Consider the following 19,722-nt stretch of genomic DNA (forward strand, 5'->3'; position numbering starts at 1 on the left):
ACTTAACCATAAACATCAATGCCTTTCTTAAAATCAATACACAAGTATATATTTTTAAACCTGCATATTTAGCTAAAAGAAATCCAGGTTAGCAGGCAATATTAACCAGGTGAAATTGTGTCATTTCTCTTGCGTTCATTGCACTCAGAGTCAGGGTATATGCAACAGTTTGGGCCGCCTGGCTCTTTGCGAACTAATTTGCCAGAATTTTTACGTAATTATGACATAACATTGAAGGTTGTGCAATGTAACAGGAATATTTAGACTCATGGATGCCACCCGTTAGATAAAATACGGAACGGAATAAACGTTTTGTTTTCGAGGTGATAGTTTCCGGATTAGTCAAAGGTATATGGTTTAGAGAGAAATAGTCGACACGTTATAATTCCTGTAATAACTTGCGGCTGAACTTGAAGGGGGTTCCTTCGTTATTTTACTGTTCATGTCTTCCATAGAAAATGTCTTGATCTACTTCAAATAAGGTCTGTGTTTCGCGGAGGAGCAGACTGACAGGGGACCATGCAGACAAGCTCTGCTTTCTGCACTACAACCTAAAACTTCTTAACTGGGAATATTGAACCCATGAAAGCTGGTGGTTCGTTTTAACATATGTTCTCATGTTATTTGAGACTAAATTGATTTTATTTATGTATTATATTAAGTTAAAATAAAAGTGTTCATTGTTCATTCAGTATTGTTGCAATTGTCATTATTAGAAAAATGTGTGTGTGTGTGTATGATATATATATATATATATATATATATATATATATACATCAAAAAATATATATAATCGGCCGATTAATCGCTATCGGCTTTTTTTGTCCTCCAATAATCGGTATCGGCGTTGAAAAATCATGATCAGTCGACCTCTAATTAGGATGGCATCCATATTAGGACAGCCTCAGAGTCACAAGGAGTTGGTGGCCTTGTGACTCTGAGCCTGTCCTAATGTGGACACAGTACTGTCGCATAATATTACAATTATGTTTAACAACGCAGCAAACCAGCCCTCTTACTATAATTGCTTCATTCATTCATTTCATTCATTTATTTACGTCACTCAACCAAACCAATGCGTCTGAGCTGTAGAATTGGATCAAGGCAGGAATAAAACCCTGAGGCACCTCTATTAGCATTCACTGTAATAACGGTCACACGCGCACGCATACACAAACACAAAAGCACACACACACCTGTCCTCCATTAGTTAGCACAATCTCTTTAGTCAAACCATCTCTGAAAGGGACATCAGATAGTCCGGGGACTGACAGACACAAGGCCTTTTGGCTAATTGGAGGTGCACTGTATCTGTAGGGAAGTGAGCATGGATCTGTGCATAGATGACCAATGTCCTGCTTGTCAGTAAATGTACCGTAGCCGGAGACAAATGAGATGGCCACGTCATTAGCATGGTAAACTGTGGACACAACCACAGGCCGCTGGGTAGGCACACACACACACATTTCAAATGCATTTCACACACACACAGTCACACGCCGCAGCAGCAACAGAAGCAATATTTGCACTGGCTAGCAAATTCCAGAAAATAAAGAATAGATTAGGAATCAGATAAAACAAAAGAGAAACTCTTTAGAAATGGTGTCTCATCTCTCATTAGGGCTGTGGGCTTATTCAGAGACACGTCTGAGAGTAACTTTCTACCCAGGCCAGGATTAGCTGGCTCAGAATCACACATACGAATGACAGTGTCCTATTGGGAGAAGAGACACTACACAGAGGGACGCACAGAGCAGAGGGCCTGGTTACACATACAGTATAAATATCAGATCCCATCATCACACAATATTGGGCCAAAAGGCACACCACCGGTCTGCACCACCACAAGGCTGGCACTGAGGCTGCAAAAGGGAAGCAGCAGACATGCCGGGGACTCCATTTCACAGCCCTCTCTGGAGCGACATAACAAGGTGTTGATTGGCACAGTATTGATCAGTGAGTAATTATCATGATAGACTAGTTGTAATGTATTGATTAGAGGTAATGATCGTCCTGATGTAAAGGACAGGAAAGCCTGTGACTCTGATGGATGTGTTGGGTGTGATGTGTGTGTGTGTGTGCCTTACCGTCACAGGTGTGTGTGTTGCACAGCGCTTCCTCAGTGTGTAGGCCAATACAGATATCTCCTCCGTTGCCAGGGCTGGGGTTGTTACAGGAGCGGGTACGCTGGTAGTGCCCTCCACCACAGGGCACTGAACACTGAGACCAGGACGACCAACACGACCAGGCTCCACTCACTGGACAGGAATAAACACACACGCAAAGATATAAACATATAAGCAAGGTCAGATATCTATCTCTCTCATCACTAACTAGGCAAAAATAAACATATGAAATGTTATCCTCTTGTAGCTGCAATAAACACAACCAAAGTCTACCCAGGGGACCAGATAGATTATCTACTTAAAAGACTACACTGCTGTCCATTGTCCCTACACAACACTTTTCATGCCTAGGAATAACTCTGCTATGCTTAACCCCTCTATAAAGACTTGCTATATTAAGTGTGTTGTCATTCCACTCACATTTGTTTTATTTAACTAGGCAAGTCAGTTAAGAACAAATTCTTATTTACAATGACAGCCTACCGGGGAACAGTGGGTTAACTGCCTTGTTCAGGGGCAGAACAACAGATTTTTACCTTGTCAGCTCCGGGATTCGATGTAGCAACCTTTCGGTTACTGACCCAACGCTCTAACCGCTAGGCTACCTGCCGCCCCATTTAACAGGTACTTTCAGCATGCCCATCTGAATGAGAGTGTTTGAGTTGAGGGGACGAGACAGTAAAGAATGCGTTTGACAGAGAGAGATGGAGGTGAGTGGTACCGGGGCTGTAATGCAGTCCTCGCCCCTATCGCCCCGTGCTCTAGAAAACTCCATTTACTTCAGTTGATTAGACAGTAGGGAGAGTGAACTGGGATGTGACTGCTTTGGTTGCCTCACACTCCTCTGGCTGTCTGTCTGGCCCCTCCATCTGTCAATTTCACGGTCTCATGGTCTCTCTGTCTCTCTGTCTCTCTGTCTCACGGTCTCACGGTCTCTCGGTCTCACGGTCTCACGGCCTCATGGCCTCACGGCCTCACGGCCTCACGGTCTCTCGGTCTCTCGGTCTCTCGGTCTCTCGGTCTCTTTCTGTCAGTCTTGCTCTGCCTCTGTAAATCAGGTACCTCTCCCTCCCTCTCTGTCTTCCTCTGTCTATCAGTCAAGGACCTCTCTCTCTCCCTCCCTCCCTCCCTCCCTCACTCTCTCTCTCTCTCTGTCTTTCTCTGTCTCTCAATCAAGGACTTCTCTCCCTCTCTCCCTCCCTCGCACGCGCCCTCCCTCCCTCAGTCACATAAAATCCAACTGTCAGACAGACAGACAGACAGACAGAGAAAGAAATTACAGACTGAGTCATTTAGGTCAGGTTAATTAAGAGTTGAGTATATAGACATAAGAGAATAGGCTGGCACACACAGCCAATGACCATTACTAAACGATACACTCAAGGGATGATCATCAGTGATGCACCAACCATACAACATGAATATAGCCAGTCCACATTCCATTTACATGAGTGTTAAGAGCAGAGCTTGGTGGAGGTACAACTGGTTATAGCAGGCCAACTGCATGATTAGGGGATGATGAGAAGCTTTAGTTTAAACGCTACAAAGACTCAGCTACTGTAACCAAGAACTCCTTGGTTCTGTTTCTTTAGCTAATGGAAGTAATGGTCCCCTCAGCATAACTTTACAGGACGAGCATCAGCATACAGCTCTCTCCCTAGTGATGTGTTTTAATGTGTGTATTATGCTAACCACAACTGGAGGTCGTTGATGTATAGTTATGGAAGTAGTGTGTGTGTGTATGTGTGTGCAAGTGCATGTGTGCACGTGTGTTTGTGTGTGTGTTCATGTTCTCTTCCCCTTTACCGTGACAGGCCTGAGAGTTGCAGTCCTGGTACTCCACGGGTGAGCCCCTGCAGGCTGGCGGGGCAGCCTTGCCCTCTGGGGTGGTACAGGTGCGCTTGCGGGTGCGGTACCCTTTGGCACAGTCCTGGGAGCAGGCGGACCACGTCTCCCATGATGACCAGTCGGAGCCTGCCACTCGTACCACAGGGGTCCTCAAGAGGTCCTCCACTAGAGCTAGCAGTAGAGGAAAGGGTTAATACACAGGTCACTGGTCTGCTCAATACACTGAATCATTTTTACATTACACAGGTCATAGAGATAGAGTAGTATGATTCCGTTGTATATCATATAGGTGTATGGAATAGCTCACACATACAAGCGAAAGATCACTGATACCAGGGGATCAATAGGACCAGGCTTTCTTTATACTGAAACACTCTCCATTCCAAAACTGTTCAGATTATTCAATCCTGCCTCCATGGAGAGTCATACAACTGAAAAATCATCTACTCTCTGTTCTGAGGAAGGAGTCGTACTTTATTCATATCTTACTCAAGTCAGCACTGGTCTTATTCTGGGTAAGTCTGGCTAGACTGTGACACGTTGGGAAGTGTTTAAGTGTTTTGCAGTGACCTCACTAACTGAATATAATGTATATACAACAGACAGAGCCACCTGGCCATACATAGAGAGAGAGACAGAGAGAGAGAGACCATCCTTCCCTTTAGTCCTGTCCAGTCTGGACGGTATTTCCTGTTCAGAAGCAGTTCATCAGCTCCTCTCTGAGCCTGTCCTCCTATCTGCCCACCCTGCCTACACAGCCCACCCTGGCCAGCCCACCACTGTCAGCCAGCTACAGTTAATCGATACAGTGGGCGGAGAGCGTAAAGCTGCCACCAGGAGAAGAGAGTCGGACTGTGACCAGCAGCATTGTGTGCCTGCTGGGAGACCCACACACTAACAGACACCAACAGACATCAACAGCCACTAACATACCAAGAGACACTAACACACCAACAGCCACTAACACACTAAAAGACACTAACACACTGACACAAACACACTAACATACCAACAGACAATAAAACACGAACAGACACGAACACACCAACAGACACGAATACACTAGCGAACACTAACACACCAACTGACACTAACAAACAGCTAACACAGAGACCTAACACACAAATTGACACTAACACACGAATAGACACTAACATACTAATAGACACTAACACACTAACAAACACTAACACACTAATAGACACTAACATACTAATAGACACTAACACACTAACACACTAATAGACACTAACACACTAATAGACACTAACATACTAATAGACACCAACATACTAATAGACGTCAACATACTAATATACACTAACACACTAACATACGAATAGACACCAACATACTAATAGACACTAACACACTAACATACTAATAGACACTAACATACTAATAGACACTAACACACTAATAGACACTAACATACGAATAGACACCAACATACTAATATACACTAACACACTAACATACTAATAGACACTAACATACTAATAGACACTAACATACTAATAGACACTAACACACTAACAAACACTAACACACTAATAGACACTAACATACTAATAGACACTAACATACTAATAGACACTAACACACTAACATACTAATAGACACCAACACACTAACATACTAATAGACACTAACATACTAATAGACACTAACATACTAATAGACACTAACACACTAATAGACACTAACATACTAATAGACACTAACACACCAACAGCCACTAACACACTAAAAGACACTAACACACTAATAGACACTAACACACTAACATACTAATAGACACCAACACACTAACATACTAATAGACACTAACATACTAATAGACACTAACATACTAATAGACACTAACACACTAACATACTAATAGACACCAACACACTAACATACTAATAGACACTAACATACTAATAGACACTAACACACTAATAGACACTAACATACTAATAGACACTAACACACCAACAGCCACTAACACACTAAAAGACACTAACACACTGACACAAACACACTAACATACACTAACATACCAACAGACAATAAAACACGAACAGACACGAACACACCAACAGACACGAATACACTAGCGAACACTAACACACCAACTGACACTAACAGACAGCTAACACAGACACCTAACACACAAATTGACACTAACACACTAATAGACACTAACATACTAATAAACACTAACACACTAATAGACACTAACACACTAATAGACACTAACATACTAATATACACTAACACACTAACATACGAATAGACACCAACATACTAATAGACACTAACACACTAACATACTAATAGACACTAACACACTAATAGACACTAACATACTAATAGACACCAACATACTAATAGACACTAACACACTAACATACTAATAGACACTAACATACTAATATACACTAACACACTAACATACGAATAGACACCAACATACTAATAGACACTCACATACTAATAGAAACTAACACACTAACATACTAATAGACACTAACACACTAACACACTAATAGACACTACCATACTAATAGACACTAACATACTAATATACACTAACACACTAACATACGAATAGACACCAACATACTAATAGACACTCACATACTAATAGACACTAACACACTAACATACTAATAGACACTAACACACTAACAAACACTAACACACTAATAGACACTAACATACTAATAGACACTAACATACTAATAGACACTAACACACTAACATACTAATAGACACCAACACACTAACATACTAATAGACACTAACATACTAATAGACACTAACATACTAATAGACACTAACACACTAATAGACACTAACACACCAACAGCCACTAACACACTAAAAGACACTAACGCACTGACACAAACACACTAACATACACTAGCATACCAACAGACAATAAAACACGAACAGACACGAACACACCAACAGACACGAATACACTAGCGAACACTAACACACCAACTGACACTAACAGACAGCTAACACAGAGACCTAACACACAAATTGACACTAACACACGAATAGACACTAACATACTAATAGACACTAACACACTAACAAACACTAACACACTAATAGACACTAACATACTAATAGACACTAACACACTAATAGACACTAACACACTAATAGACACTAACATACTAATAGACACCAACATACTAATAGACACCAACATACTAATAGACGTCAACATACTAATATACACTAACACACTAACATACGAATAGACACCAACATACTAATAGACACTAACACACTAACATACTAATAGACACTAACACACTAATAGACACTAACATACTAATAGACACCAACATACTAATAGACACTAACACACTAACATACTAATAGACACTAACATACTAATATACACTAACACACTAACATACGAATAGACACCAACATACTAATAGACACTCACATACTAATAGACACTAACATACTAATAGACACCAACATACTAATAGACACCAACATACTAATAGACACTAACACACTAACATACTAATAGACACTAACATACTAATAGACACTAACACACTAACACACTAATAGACACTAACATACTAATAGACACTAACACACTAACATACTAATAGACACTAACATACTAATAGACACTAACACACTAACATACTGACAGACACTAACATACTAATAGACACTAACATACACTAACATACGAATAGACACCAACATACTAATAGACACTAACACACTAATAGACACCAACACACTAATAGACACCAACACACTAATAGACACTAACACACTAACATACTAATAGACACTAACATACTAATATACACTAACACACTAACACACTAACATACTAATAGACACTAACATACTAATAGACACTAACACACTAATAGACACTAACATACTAATAGACACTAACACACTAACATATTAATAGACACTAACACACTAACAAACACTAACATACTAATAGACACTAACATACTAATATACACTAACACACTAACAGACACTAACATACTAATAGACACTAACATACTAACAGACACTAACACACTAACATACTAATAGACACTAACATACTAATAGACACTAACACACTAACATACTAATAGACACTAACATACTAATAGACACTAACACACTAACACACTAATAGACACTAACATACTAATAGACACTAACATACTGACAGACACTAACATACTAATAGACACTAACATACACTAACATACGAATAGACACCAACATACTAATAGACACTAACACACTAATAGACACCAACACACTAATAGACACCAACACACTAATAGACACTAACACACTAACATACTAATAGACACTAACATACTAATATACACTAACACACTAACACACTAACATACTAATAGACACTAACACACTAATAGACACTAACATACTAATAGACACTAACACACTAACATATTAATAGACACTAACACACTAACAAACACTAACATACTAATAGACACTAACATACTAATATACACTAACACACTAACAGACACTAACATACTAATAGACACTAACACACTAACAAACACTAACACACTAATAGACACTACTATACTAATAGACACTAACACACTGACATACTAATAGACACTAAGATACTAATAGACACTAACACACTGACATACTAATAGACACTAACACACTAACATACTAATAGACACTAACACACTAACACACTAATAGACACTAACATACTAATAGACACTAACATACTAATAGACACTAACATACTAATATACACTAACACACTAACATACGAATATACACCAACATACTAATAGACACTCACATACTAATAGAAACTAACACACTAACATACTAATAGACACTAACACACTAACACACTAATAGACACTACCAAACTAATAGACACTAACATACTAATATACACTAACACACTAACATACGAATAGACACCAACATACTAATAGACACTCACATACTAATAGACACTAACACACTAACATACTAATAGACACTAACACACTAACAAACACTAACACACTAATAGACACTAACATACTAATAGACACTAACATACTAATAGACACTAACACACTAACATACTAATAGACACCAACACACTAACATACTAATAGACACTAACATACTAATAGACACTAACATACTAATAGACACTAACATACTAATAGACACTAACACACTAATAGACACTAACACACCAACAGCCACTAACACACTAAAAGACACTAACACACAGACACAAACACACTAACATACACTAACATACCAACAGACAATAAAACACGAACAGACACGAACACACCAACAGACACGAATACACTAGCGAACACTAACACACCAACTGACACTAACAGACAGCTAACACAGAGACCTAACACACAAATTGACACTAACACACGAATAGACACTAACATACTAATAGACACTAACACACTAACAAACACTAACACACTAATAGACACTAACATACTAATAGACACCAACATACTAATAGACACTCACATACTAATAGACACTAACATACTAATAGACACCAACATACTAATAGACACCAACATACTAATAGACACTAACACACTAACATACTAATAGACACTAACATACTAATAGACACTAACACACTAACACACTAATAGACACTAACATACTAATAGACACTAACATACTGACAGACACTAACATACTAATAGACACTAACATACACTAACATACGAATAGACACCAACATACTAATAGACACTAACACACTAATAGACACCAACACACTAATAGACACCAACACACTAATAGACACTAACACACTAACATACTAATAGACACTAACATACTAATATACACTAACACACTAACACACTAACATACTAATAGACACTAACATACTAATAGACACTAACACACTAATAGACACTAACATACTAATAGACACTAACACACTAACATATTAATAGACACTAACACACTAACAAACACTAACATACTAATAGACACTAACATACTAATATACACTAACACACTAACAGACACTAACATATTAATAGACACTAACATACTAACAGACACTAACACACTAACATACTAATAGACACTAACATACTAATAGACACTAACACACTAACATATTAATAGACACTAACACACTAACAAACACTAACATACTAATAGACACTAACATACTAATATACACTAACACACTAACAGACACTAACATACTAATAGACACTAACACACTAACAAACACTAACACACTAATAGACACTACCATACTAATAGACACTAACACACTGACATACTAATAGACACTAACATACTAATAGACACTAACACACTGACATACTAATAGACACTAACACACTAACATACTAATAGACACTAACACACTAACACACTAATAGACACTAACATACTAATAGACACTAACATACTAATAGACACTAACATACTAATATACACTAACACACTAACATACGAATATACACCAACATACTAATAGACACTCACATACTAATAGAAACTAACACACTATCATACTAATAGACACTAACACACTAACACACTAATAGACACTACCATACTAATAGACACTAACATACTAATATACACTAACACACTAACATACGAATAGACACCAACATACTAATAGACACTCACATACTAATAGACACTAACACACTAACATACTAATAGACACTAACACACTAACAAACACTAACACACTAATAGACACTAACATACTAATAGACACTAACATACTAATAGACACTAACACACTAACATACTAATAGACACCAACACACTAACATACTAATAGACACTAACATACTAATAGACACTAACATACTAATAGACACTAACATACTAATAGACACTAACATACTAATAGACACTAACATACTAATAGACACTAACATACTAATAGACACTAACACACTAAAAGACACTAACACACTGACACAAACACACTAACATACACTAACATACCAACAGACAATAAAACACGAACAGACACGAACACACCAACAGACACGAATACACTAGCGAACACTAACACACCAACTGACACTAACAGACAGCTAACACAGAGACCTAACACACAAATTGACACTAACACACGAATAGACACTAACATACTAATAGACACTAACACACTAACAAACACTAACACACTAATAGACACTAACATACTAATAGACACTAACACACTAACACACTAATAGACACTAACACACTAATAGACACTAACATACTAATAGACACCAACATACTAATAGACACCAACATACTAATAGACGTCAACATACTAATATACACTAACACACTAACATACGAATAGACACCAACATACTAATAGACACTAACACACTAACATACTAATAGACACTAACATACGAATAGACACCAACATACTAATATACACTAACACACTAACATACTAATAGACACTAACATACTAATAGACACTAACACACTAACAAACACTAACACACTAATAGACACTAACATACTAATAGACACTAACATACTAATAGACACTAACACACTAACATACGAATAGACACCAACACACTAACATACTAATAGACACTAACATACTAATAGACACTAACATACTAATAGACACTAACATACTAATAGACACTAACACACTAATAGACACTAACACACTAATAGACACTAACACACTAACATACGAATATACACCAACATACTAATAGACACTCACATACTAATAGAAACTAACACACTATCATACTAATAGACACTAACACACTAACACACTAATAGACACTAACACACTAATAGACACTAACACACTAACATACGAATATACACCAACATACTAATAGACACTAACATACGAATAGACACCAACACACTAACATACTAATAGACACTAACATACTAATAGACACTAACATACTAATAGACACTAACATACTAATAGACACTAACACACTAATAGACACTAACACACTAATAGACACTAACACACTAACATACGAATATACACCAACATACTAATAGACACTCACATACTAATAGAAACTAACACACTATCATACTAATAGACACTAACACACTAACACACTAATAGACACTAACATACGAATATACACCAACATACTAATAGACACTCACATACTAATATACACTAACACACTAACATACGAATAGACACCAACACACTAACATACTAATAGACACTAACATACTAATAGACACTAACATACTAATAGACACTAACATACTAATAGACACTAACACACTAATAGACACTAACACACTAACATACGAATATACACCAACATACTAATAGACACTCACATACTAATAGAAACTAACACACTATCATACTAATAGACACTAACACACTAACACACTAATAGACACTAACACACTAATAGACACTAACACACTAACATACGAATATACACCAACATACTAATAGACACTAACATACGAATAGACACCAACACACTAACATACTAATAGACACTAACATACTAATAGACACTAACATACTAATAGACACTAACATACTAATAGACACTAACACACTAATAGACACTAACACACTAATAGACACTAACACACTAACATACGAATATACACCAACATACTAATAGACACTCACATACTAATAGAAACTAACACACTATCATACTAATAGACACTAACACACTAACACACTAATAGACACTAACATACTAATAGACACTAACATACTAATAGACACTAACATACTAATATACACTAACACACTAACATACGAATATACACCAACATACTAATAGACACTCACATACTAATAGAAACTAACACACTATCATACTAATAGACACTAACACACTAACACACTAATAGACACTACCATACTAATAGACACTAACATACTAATATACACTAACACACTAACATACGAATAGACACCAACATACTAATAGACACTCACATACTAATAGACACTAACACACTAACATACTAATAGACACTAACACACTAACAAACACTAACACACTAATAGACACTAACATACTAATAGACACTAACATACTAATAGACACTAACACACTAACATACTAATAGACACCAACACACTAACATACTAATAGACACTAACATACTAATAGACACTAACATACTAATAGACACTAACATACTAATAGACACTAACATACTAATAGACACTAACATACTAATAGACACTAACATACTAATAGACACTAACACACTAAAAGACACTAACACACTGACACAAACACACTAACATACACTAACATACCAACAGACAATAAAACACGAACAGACACGAACACACCAACAGACACGAATACACTAGCGAACACTAACACACCAACTGACACTAACAGACAGCTAACACAGAGACCTAACACACAAATTGACACTAACACACGAATAGACACTAACATACTAATAGACACTAACACACTAACAAACACTAACACACTAATAGACACTAACATACTAATAGACACTAACACACTAACACACTAATAGACACTAACACACTAATAGACACTAACATACTAATAGACACCAACATACTAATAGACACCAACATACTAATAGACGTCAACATACTAATATACACTAACACACTAACATACGAATAGACACCAACATACTAATAGACACTAACACACTAACATACTAATAGACACTAACATACTAATAGACACTAACACACTAATAGACACTAACATACGAATAGACACCAACATACTAATATACACTAACACACTAACATACTAATAGACACTAACATACTAATAGACACTAACACACTAACAAACACTAACACACTAATAGACACTAACATACTAATAGACACTAACATACTAATAGACACTAACACACTAACATACGAATAGACACCAACACACTAACATACTAATAGACACTAACATACTAATAGACACTAACATACTAATAGACACTAACATACTAATAGACACTAACACACTAATAGACACTAACACACTAATAGACACTAACACACCAACAGCCACCAACACACTAAAAGACACTAACACACTGACACAAACACACTAACATACACTAACATACCAACAGACAATAAAACACGAACAGACACGAACACACCAACAGACACGAATACACTAGCGAACACTAACACACCAACTGACACTAACAGACAGCTAACACAGAGACCTAACACACAAATTGACACTAACACACGAATAGACACTAACATACTAATAGACACTAACACACTAACAAACACTAACACACTAATAGACACTAACATACTAATAGACACTAACACACTAACACACTAATAGACACTAACACACTAATAGACACTAACATACTAATAGACACCAACATACTAATAGACGTCAACATACTAATATACACTAACACACTAACATACGAATAGACACCAACATACTAATAGACACTAACACACTAACATACTAATAGACACTAACACACTAACAAACACTAACACACTAATAGACACTAACATACTAATAGACACTAACACACTAATAGACACTAACATACGAATAGACACCAACATACTAATATACACTAACACACTAACATACTAATAGACACTAACATACTAATAGACACTAACACACTAACAAACACTAACACACTAATAGACACTAACATACTAATAGACACTAACATACTAATAGACACTAACACACTAACATACTAATAGACACCAACACACTAACATACTAATAGACACTAACATACTAATAGACACTAACATACTAATAGACACTAACACACTAATAGACACTAACATACTAATAGACACTAACACACCAACAGCCACTAACACACTAATAGACACTAACACACTAATAGACACTAACATACTAATAGACACTAACACACTGACACAAACACACTAACATACACTAACATACCAACAGACAATAAAACACGAACAGACACGAACACACCAACAGACACGAATACACTAGCGAACACTAACACACCAACTGACACTAACAGACAGCTAACACAGAGACCTAACACACAAATTGACACTAACACACGAATAGACACTAACATACTAATAGACACTAACACACTAACAAACACTAACACACTAATAGACACTAACACACTAACACACTAATAGACACTAACACACTAATAGACACGAACATACTAATAGACACCAACATACTAATAGACGTCAACATACTAATATACACTAACACACTAACATACGAATAGACACCAACATACTAATAGACACTAACACACTAACATACTAATAGACACTAACATACTAATAGACACTAACACACTAATAGACACTAACACACTAATAGACACTAACATACGAATAGACACCAACATACTAATATACACTAACACACTAACATACTAATAGACACTAACATACTAATAGACACTAACACACTAATAGACACTAACATACTAATAGACACCAACATACTAATAGACACTAACACACTAACATACTAATATACACTAACATACTAATAGACACTAACATACTAATATACACTAACACACTAACATACGAATAGACACCAACATACTAATATACACTCACATACTAATAGACACTAACATACTAATAGACACTAACACACTAATAGACACTAACATACTAATAGACACCAACATACTAATAGACACTAACACACTAATAGACACCAACATACTAATAGACACTAACACACTAACATACTAATAGACACTAACATACTAATAGACACTAACACACTAACACACTAATAGACACTAACATACTAATAGACACTAACATACTAATATACACTAACACACTAACAGACACTAACATACTAATAGACACTAACATACTAACAGACACTAACATACTAATAGACACTAACATACTAACAGACACTAACATACGAATAGACACCAACATACTAATAGACACTAACACACTAATAGACACCAACACACTAATAGACACTAACACACTAACATACTAATAGACACTAACATACTAATATACACTAACACACTAACAGACACTAACATACTAATAGACACTAACATACTAATAGACACTAACACACTAATAGACACTAACATACTAATAGACACTAACACACTAACATACTAATAGACACTAACACACTAACAAACACTAACATACTAATAGACACTAACATACTAATATACACTAACACACTAACAGACACTAACATACTAATAGACACTAACATACTAACAGACACTAACACACTAACATACTAATAGACACGAACACACTAACAAACACTAACACACTAATAGACACTACCATACTAATAGACACTAACATACTAATAGACACTAACACACTGACATACTAATAGACACTAACACACTAACATACTAAGACACTAACACACTAACACACTAACACACTAATAGACACTAACATACTAATAGACACTAACATACTTATATACACTAACACACTAACACACTAATAGACACTACCATACTAATAGACACTCACATACTAAAAGACACTAACACACTAACATGCTAATAGACACTAACACACTAACAAACACTAACACACTAATAGACACTAACATACTAATAGACACTAACATACTAATAGACACTAACACACTAACATACTAATAGACACCAACACACTAACATACTAATAGACACTAACATACTAATAGACACTAACACACTAACATACTAATAGACACTAACATACTAATAGACACTAACACACTAACAGACACTAACATACTAATAGACACTAACATACTAACAGACACTAACATACTAACAGACACTAACACACTAATAGACACCAACACACTAATAGACACTAACACACTAACAGACACTAACACACTAATAGACACTAACACACTAACAGACACTAACATACTAATAGACACTAACACACTAACAGACACTAACATACTAATAGACACTAACATACTAACAGACACTAACATACTAATAGACACTAACACACTAACAGACACTAACATACTAATAGACACTAACACACTAATAGACACTAACATACTAATAGACACTAACATACTAACAGACACTAACACACTAACAGTCACTAACAGACTAACAGACACTAACAGGAGGATTCCTTCAATATGCTCTACATCACTGTACTACCCAGCGGGAGGATACCACAGGAGGCTGCTGATGGGAGGACAGCTTATAATAATGGAACGGAGCAAATGTAATGGTATCAAACAGCTGGAAACCACGTATTTGATGTATTTGATACCCCTCCACCCATCCTGCTCCAGTCATTACCACGAGCCCAGAGCCGTCTATAATATAGATTGAGAGTGGGTGGGTTTGACAAAATGAAAACGATATTTAAACCTGGGCGTTAACTCCCAACCCTCTGCACACCAACACAATACATGTCACTTGCTCAATGGTAGCTACTAGCACATCACAACTAACTAGCGATTCCACATCGGATACTCACTGTCGGTCTCGCAGGCAACCGTGCCGTCATTGGGGCAGAAGCGGGTCTCTACCTTGCGTCGTCCGATCTGCAGCTCGTGGGGGTCTGCCAGCTGGGCGCGGCACATGTAGCGCATCCTCTGCTCCTGGCGTGCCCCGCCCTGGGTCACGTTGATGGGCATCCACGGGGTCCAGGGGGTGTTCCTCTTTACCTCTGGACACGCCTCCAGGTTACACGCCTTGTACTCCTGTAGGGGGAGGGTTGAGGGGGAGGGAGAAGAAAGAGCGAGAGAAAGAGAGGCCATTATTATAAAAGCATAGCTATATTGGTGCTGAGGTTGCTGCAGCACCCCCTGATAAATCTGAATAACAAAATGTATATTTATAAAAAATATTAATATTTCTTCTCACGAAAGTAGTACACTGGGCCTTTACTAGTATTAGCGGAGATATAGACATCTGTAGCGCGGGGGGGGGACAAAATTCTGCATCTCATCTTTGGCAAAAAAGGTAGTTGTTTAATTAAGAACAGTATTTTGCAGGATTCAATAGTTGGAATTGTAAGAGTTGTTACCCTGTCCCTTTCTCTACAATTCTCATTGTAATGGAATCCAGAAAGAACAAAACCCTGTCCTCAAACATTTACATCAAAAGGTGCAAAGTTATGGGAAAACACACAAAACATCCACATCCAATTAAATATTTTCCTTTATCAAATAACGTTAAAAAAATGTTTTGTGCAGTATTAATCTACCATCCTTACAAACCACTTAATGTGGTCATCTAGGTTTGTACCTGTAGATTGTCCATCCCCATGAAGAAAAACAATGCATAATACAGTAATTGAGTACATTGAGGATATAATGTGATGAGGCTCAGTTAGTGCTTGCAATGCTAGGGTTATGGGTTCAATTCCCATGGGGGACCAGCATGAAAAAGTCTGAAAATGTATGCACTCACTACTGTAAATTCCTCTGGATAAAAGTGTCTATGGAAAAGGAATGAATAGACCATTTCAGTTTTCACATAGAAATAAGCTGCGGGCCTCCTGAGTGGCGCAGCAGTCTAAGGCACTGTGTTGCGGTGCCACTACCGCCTGGAGTTCGATCCCATAGGATGGTGTACAATTGGCCCAGTGTTGTCTGTGTTAGGGGAGGGTTTGGCTGGGCGGGTTTTACTTGGCTCATTGCGCTCTAGTAACTCCTTGTGGTGGGCCAGGAACCTGCAGGCTGACTCTGGTCCTCAGTTGATCTGTGTTTCCTCTGACACATTGGTGTGGCTGGCTTCTGGGTTAAGCGCGCGGGTGTTAAGAAGCGTGTCATGTTTTGGAGGACGCATGACACGACCTTTGCTTTTCCCGAGCCCGTTGTGGAGTTGCAGTGATGAGACAAGATCGCAATTGGATATCATGAAATTGGGGAGAAAAAGGGGGTTAAAAATTACAACAAAAAAAGAAATAAGTTGCATTTGCAAAGTATTTAAAGAAACTGAAAACCTATTTCAAGCAAGTATTTTTATATTCCACAAGTATCAAATGAACTGTTTTGTACATATAATTATCAGACTCAAGTTACAAATGCTGGTAAACACTCAAATACATTTAGTTTACATTTCTTCACAAAAGTAGTGCACTGGGCCTTTACTAGTCTGATATATTCAGCACAGGCAAAACATTTTTTGTGGGGGAATAAATGCTGCATTTATTAACAATGACCAATGCAATTCCAGCCAAAATAGAAGATTGTAAGAAATACTGTAGCCTACTATTACTATATCCAACCCAACTAGATTTGTTGCCAGTAACATGTATGCCAGTGTTTTTATTTGAATTTTTGACATGCGACTCCCAAAAAAGAGTGGTACAAAACTTGCGACCCTCGATCATGCAAGTGTGCACACAATCGTTTGCGCAAATGTAGCCAGCCATAAACTGTGATTTATTTTCTAAACGCAAGATAGGCTACAGAAATAAACTGCCTTTTACACCTGCATTTGGTGCTGAAAGTCATTCATGTTAGCAGCCAATATCAACTAGCGATATATTATCTCACTTCTCCGGAGTCCAGAGTAGGGCCATAGTTTCCAATAAATTTAAAGAAAGTTTTTACTATTTTCTACATTGTAAATTAATAGTGAAGACATCAAAACTATGAAATAACACATATGGAATCATGTAGTAACCAAAAAAGTGTTAAACAAATCAAAATATATTTATATTTGAGATTCTTCAAAGTAGCCACCCTTT

The 19,722-nt window shown here is 36.9% G+C and overlaps 1 protein-coding gene across 7 annotated transcripts in view; it reads right to left on the reverse strand.

Annotated features, from left to right (window-relative positions):
- The window catches only part of LOC129821107 (semaphorin-5B-like), a 199,204-nt gene that overhangs the window by 13,344 nt on the left and 166,138 nt on the right, over window positions 1-19,722 (reverse strand). For all 7 annotated transcript variants that reach the window (XR_008754272.1, XM_055878404.1, XM_055878409.1 and 4 more), the window contains 3 exons: window positions 17,500-17,725; window positions 3,933-4,145; window positions 2,088-2,258 (listed from right to left, as the gene is read on the reverse strand). Coding sequence is in view for 6 of the 7 variants with exons in the window: in XM_055878404.1 (XP_055734379.1) it covers window positions 2,088-2,258; window positions 3,933-4,145; window positions 17,500-17,725 (610 nt within the window). In the remaining variant the exon portion in view is untranslated. The remainder of the gene's footprint in view (window positions 1-2,087; window positions 2,259-3,932; window positions 4,146-17,499; window positions 17,726-19,722) is intronic.

Source organism: Salvelinus fontinalis, chromosome 23 (assembly GCF_029448725.1).
Source record: "Salvelinus fontinalis isolate EN_2023a chromosome 23, ASM2944872v1, whole genome shotgun sequence".
NCBI classification, from domain to species: domain Eukaryota; kingdom Metazoa; phylum Chordata; class Actinopteri; order Salmoniformes; family Salmonidae; genus Salvelinus; species Salvelinus fontinalis.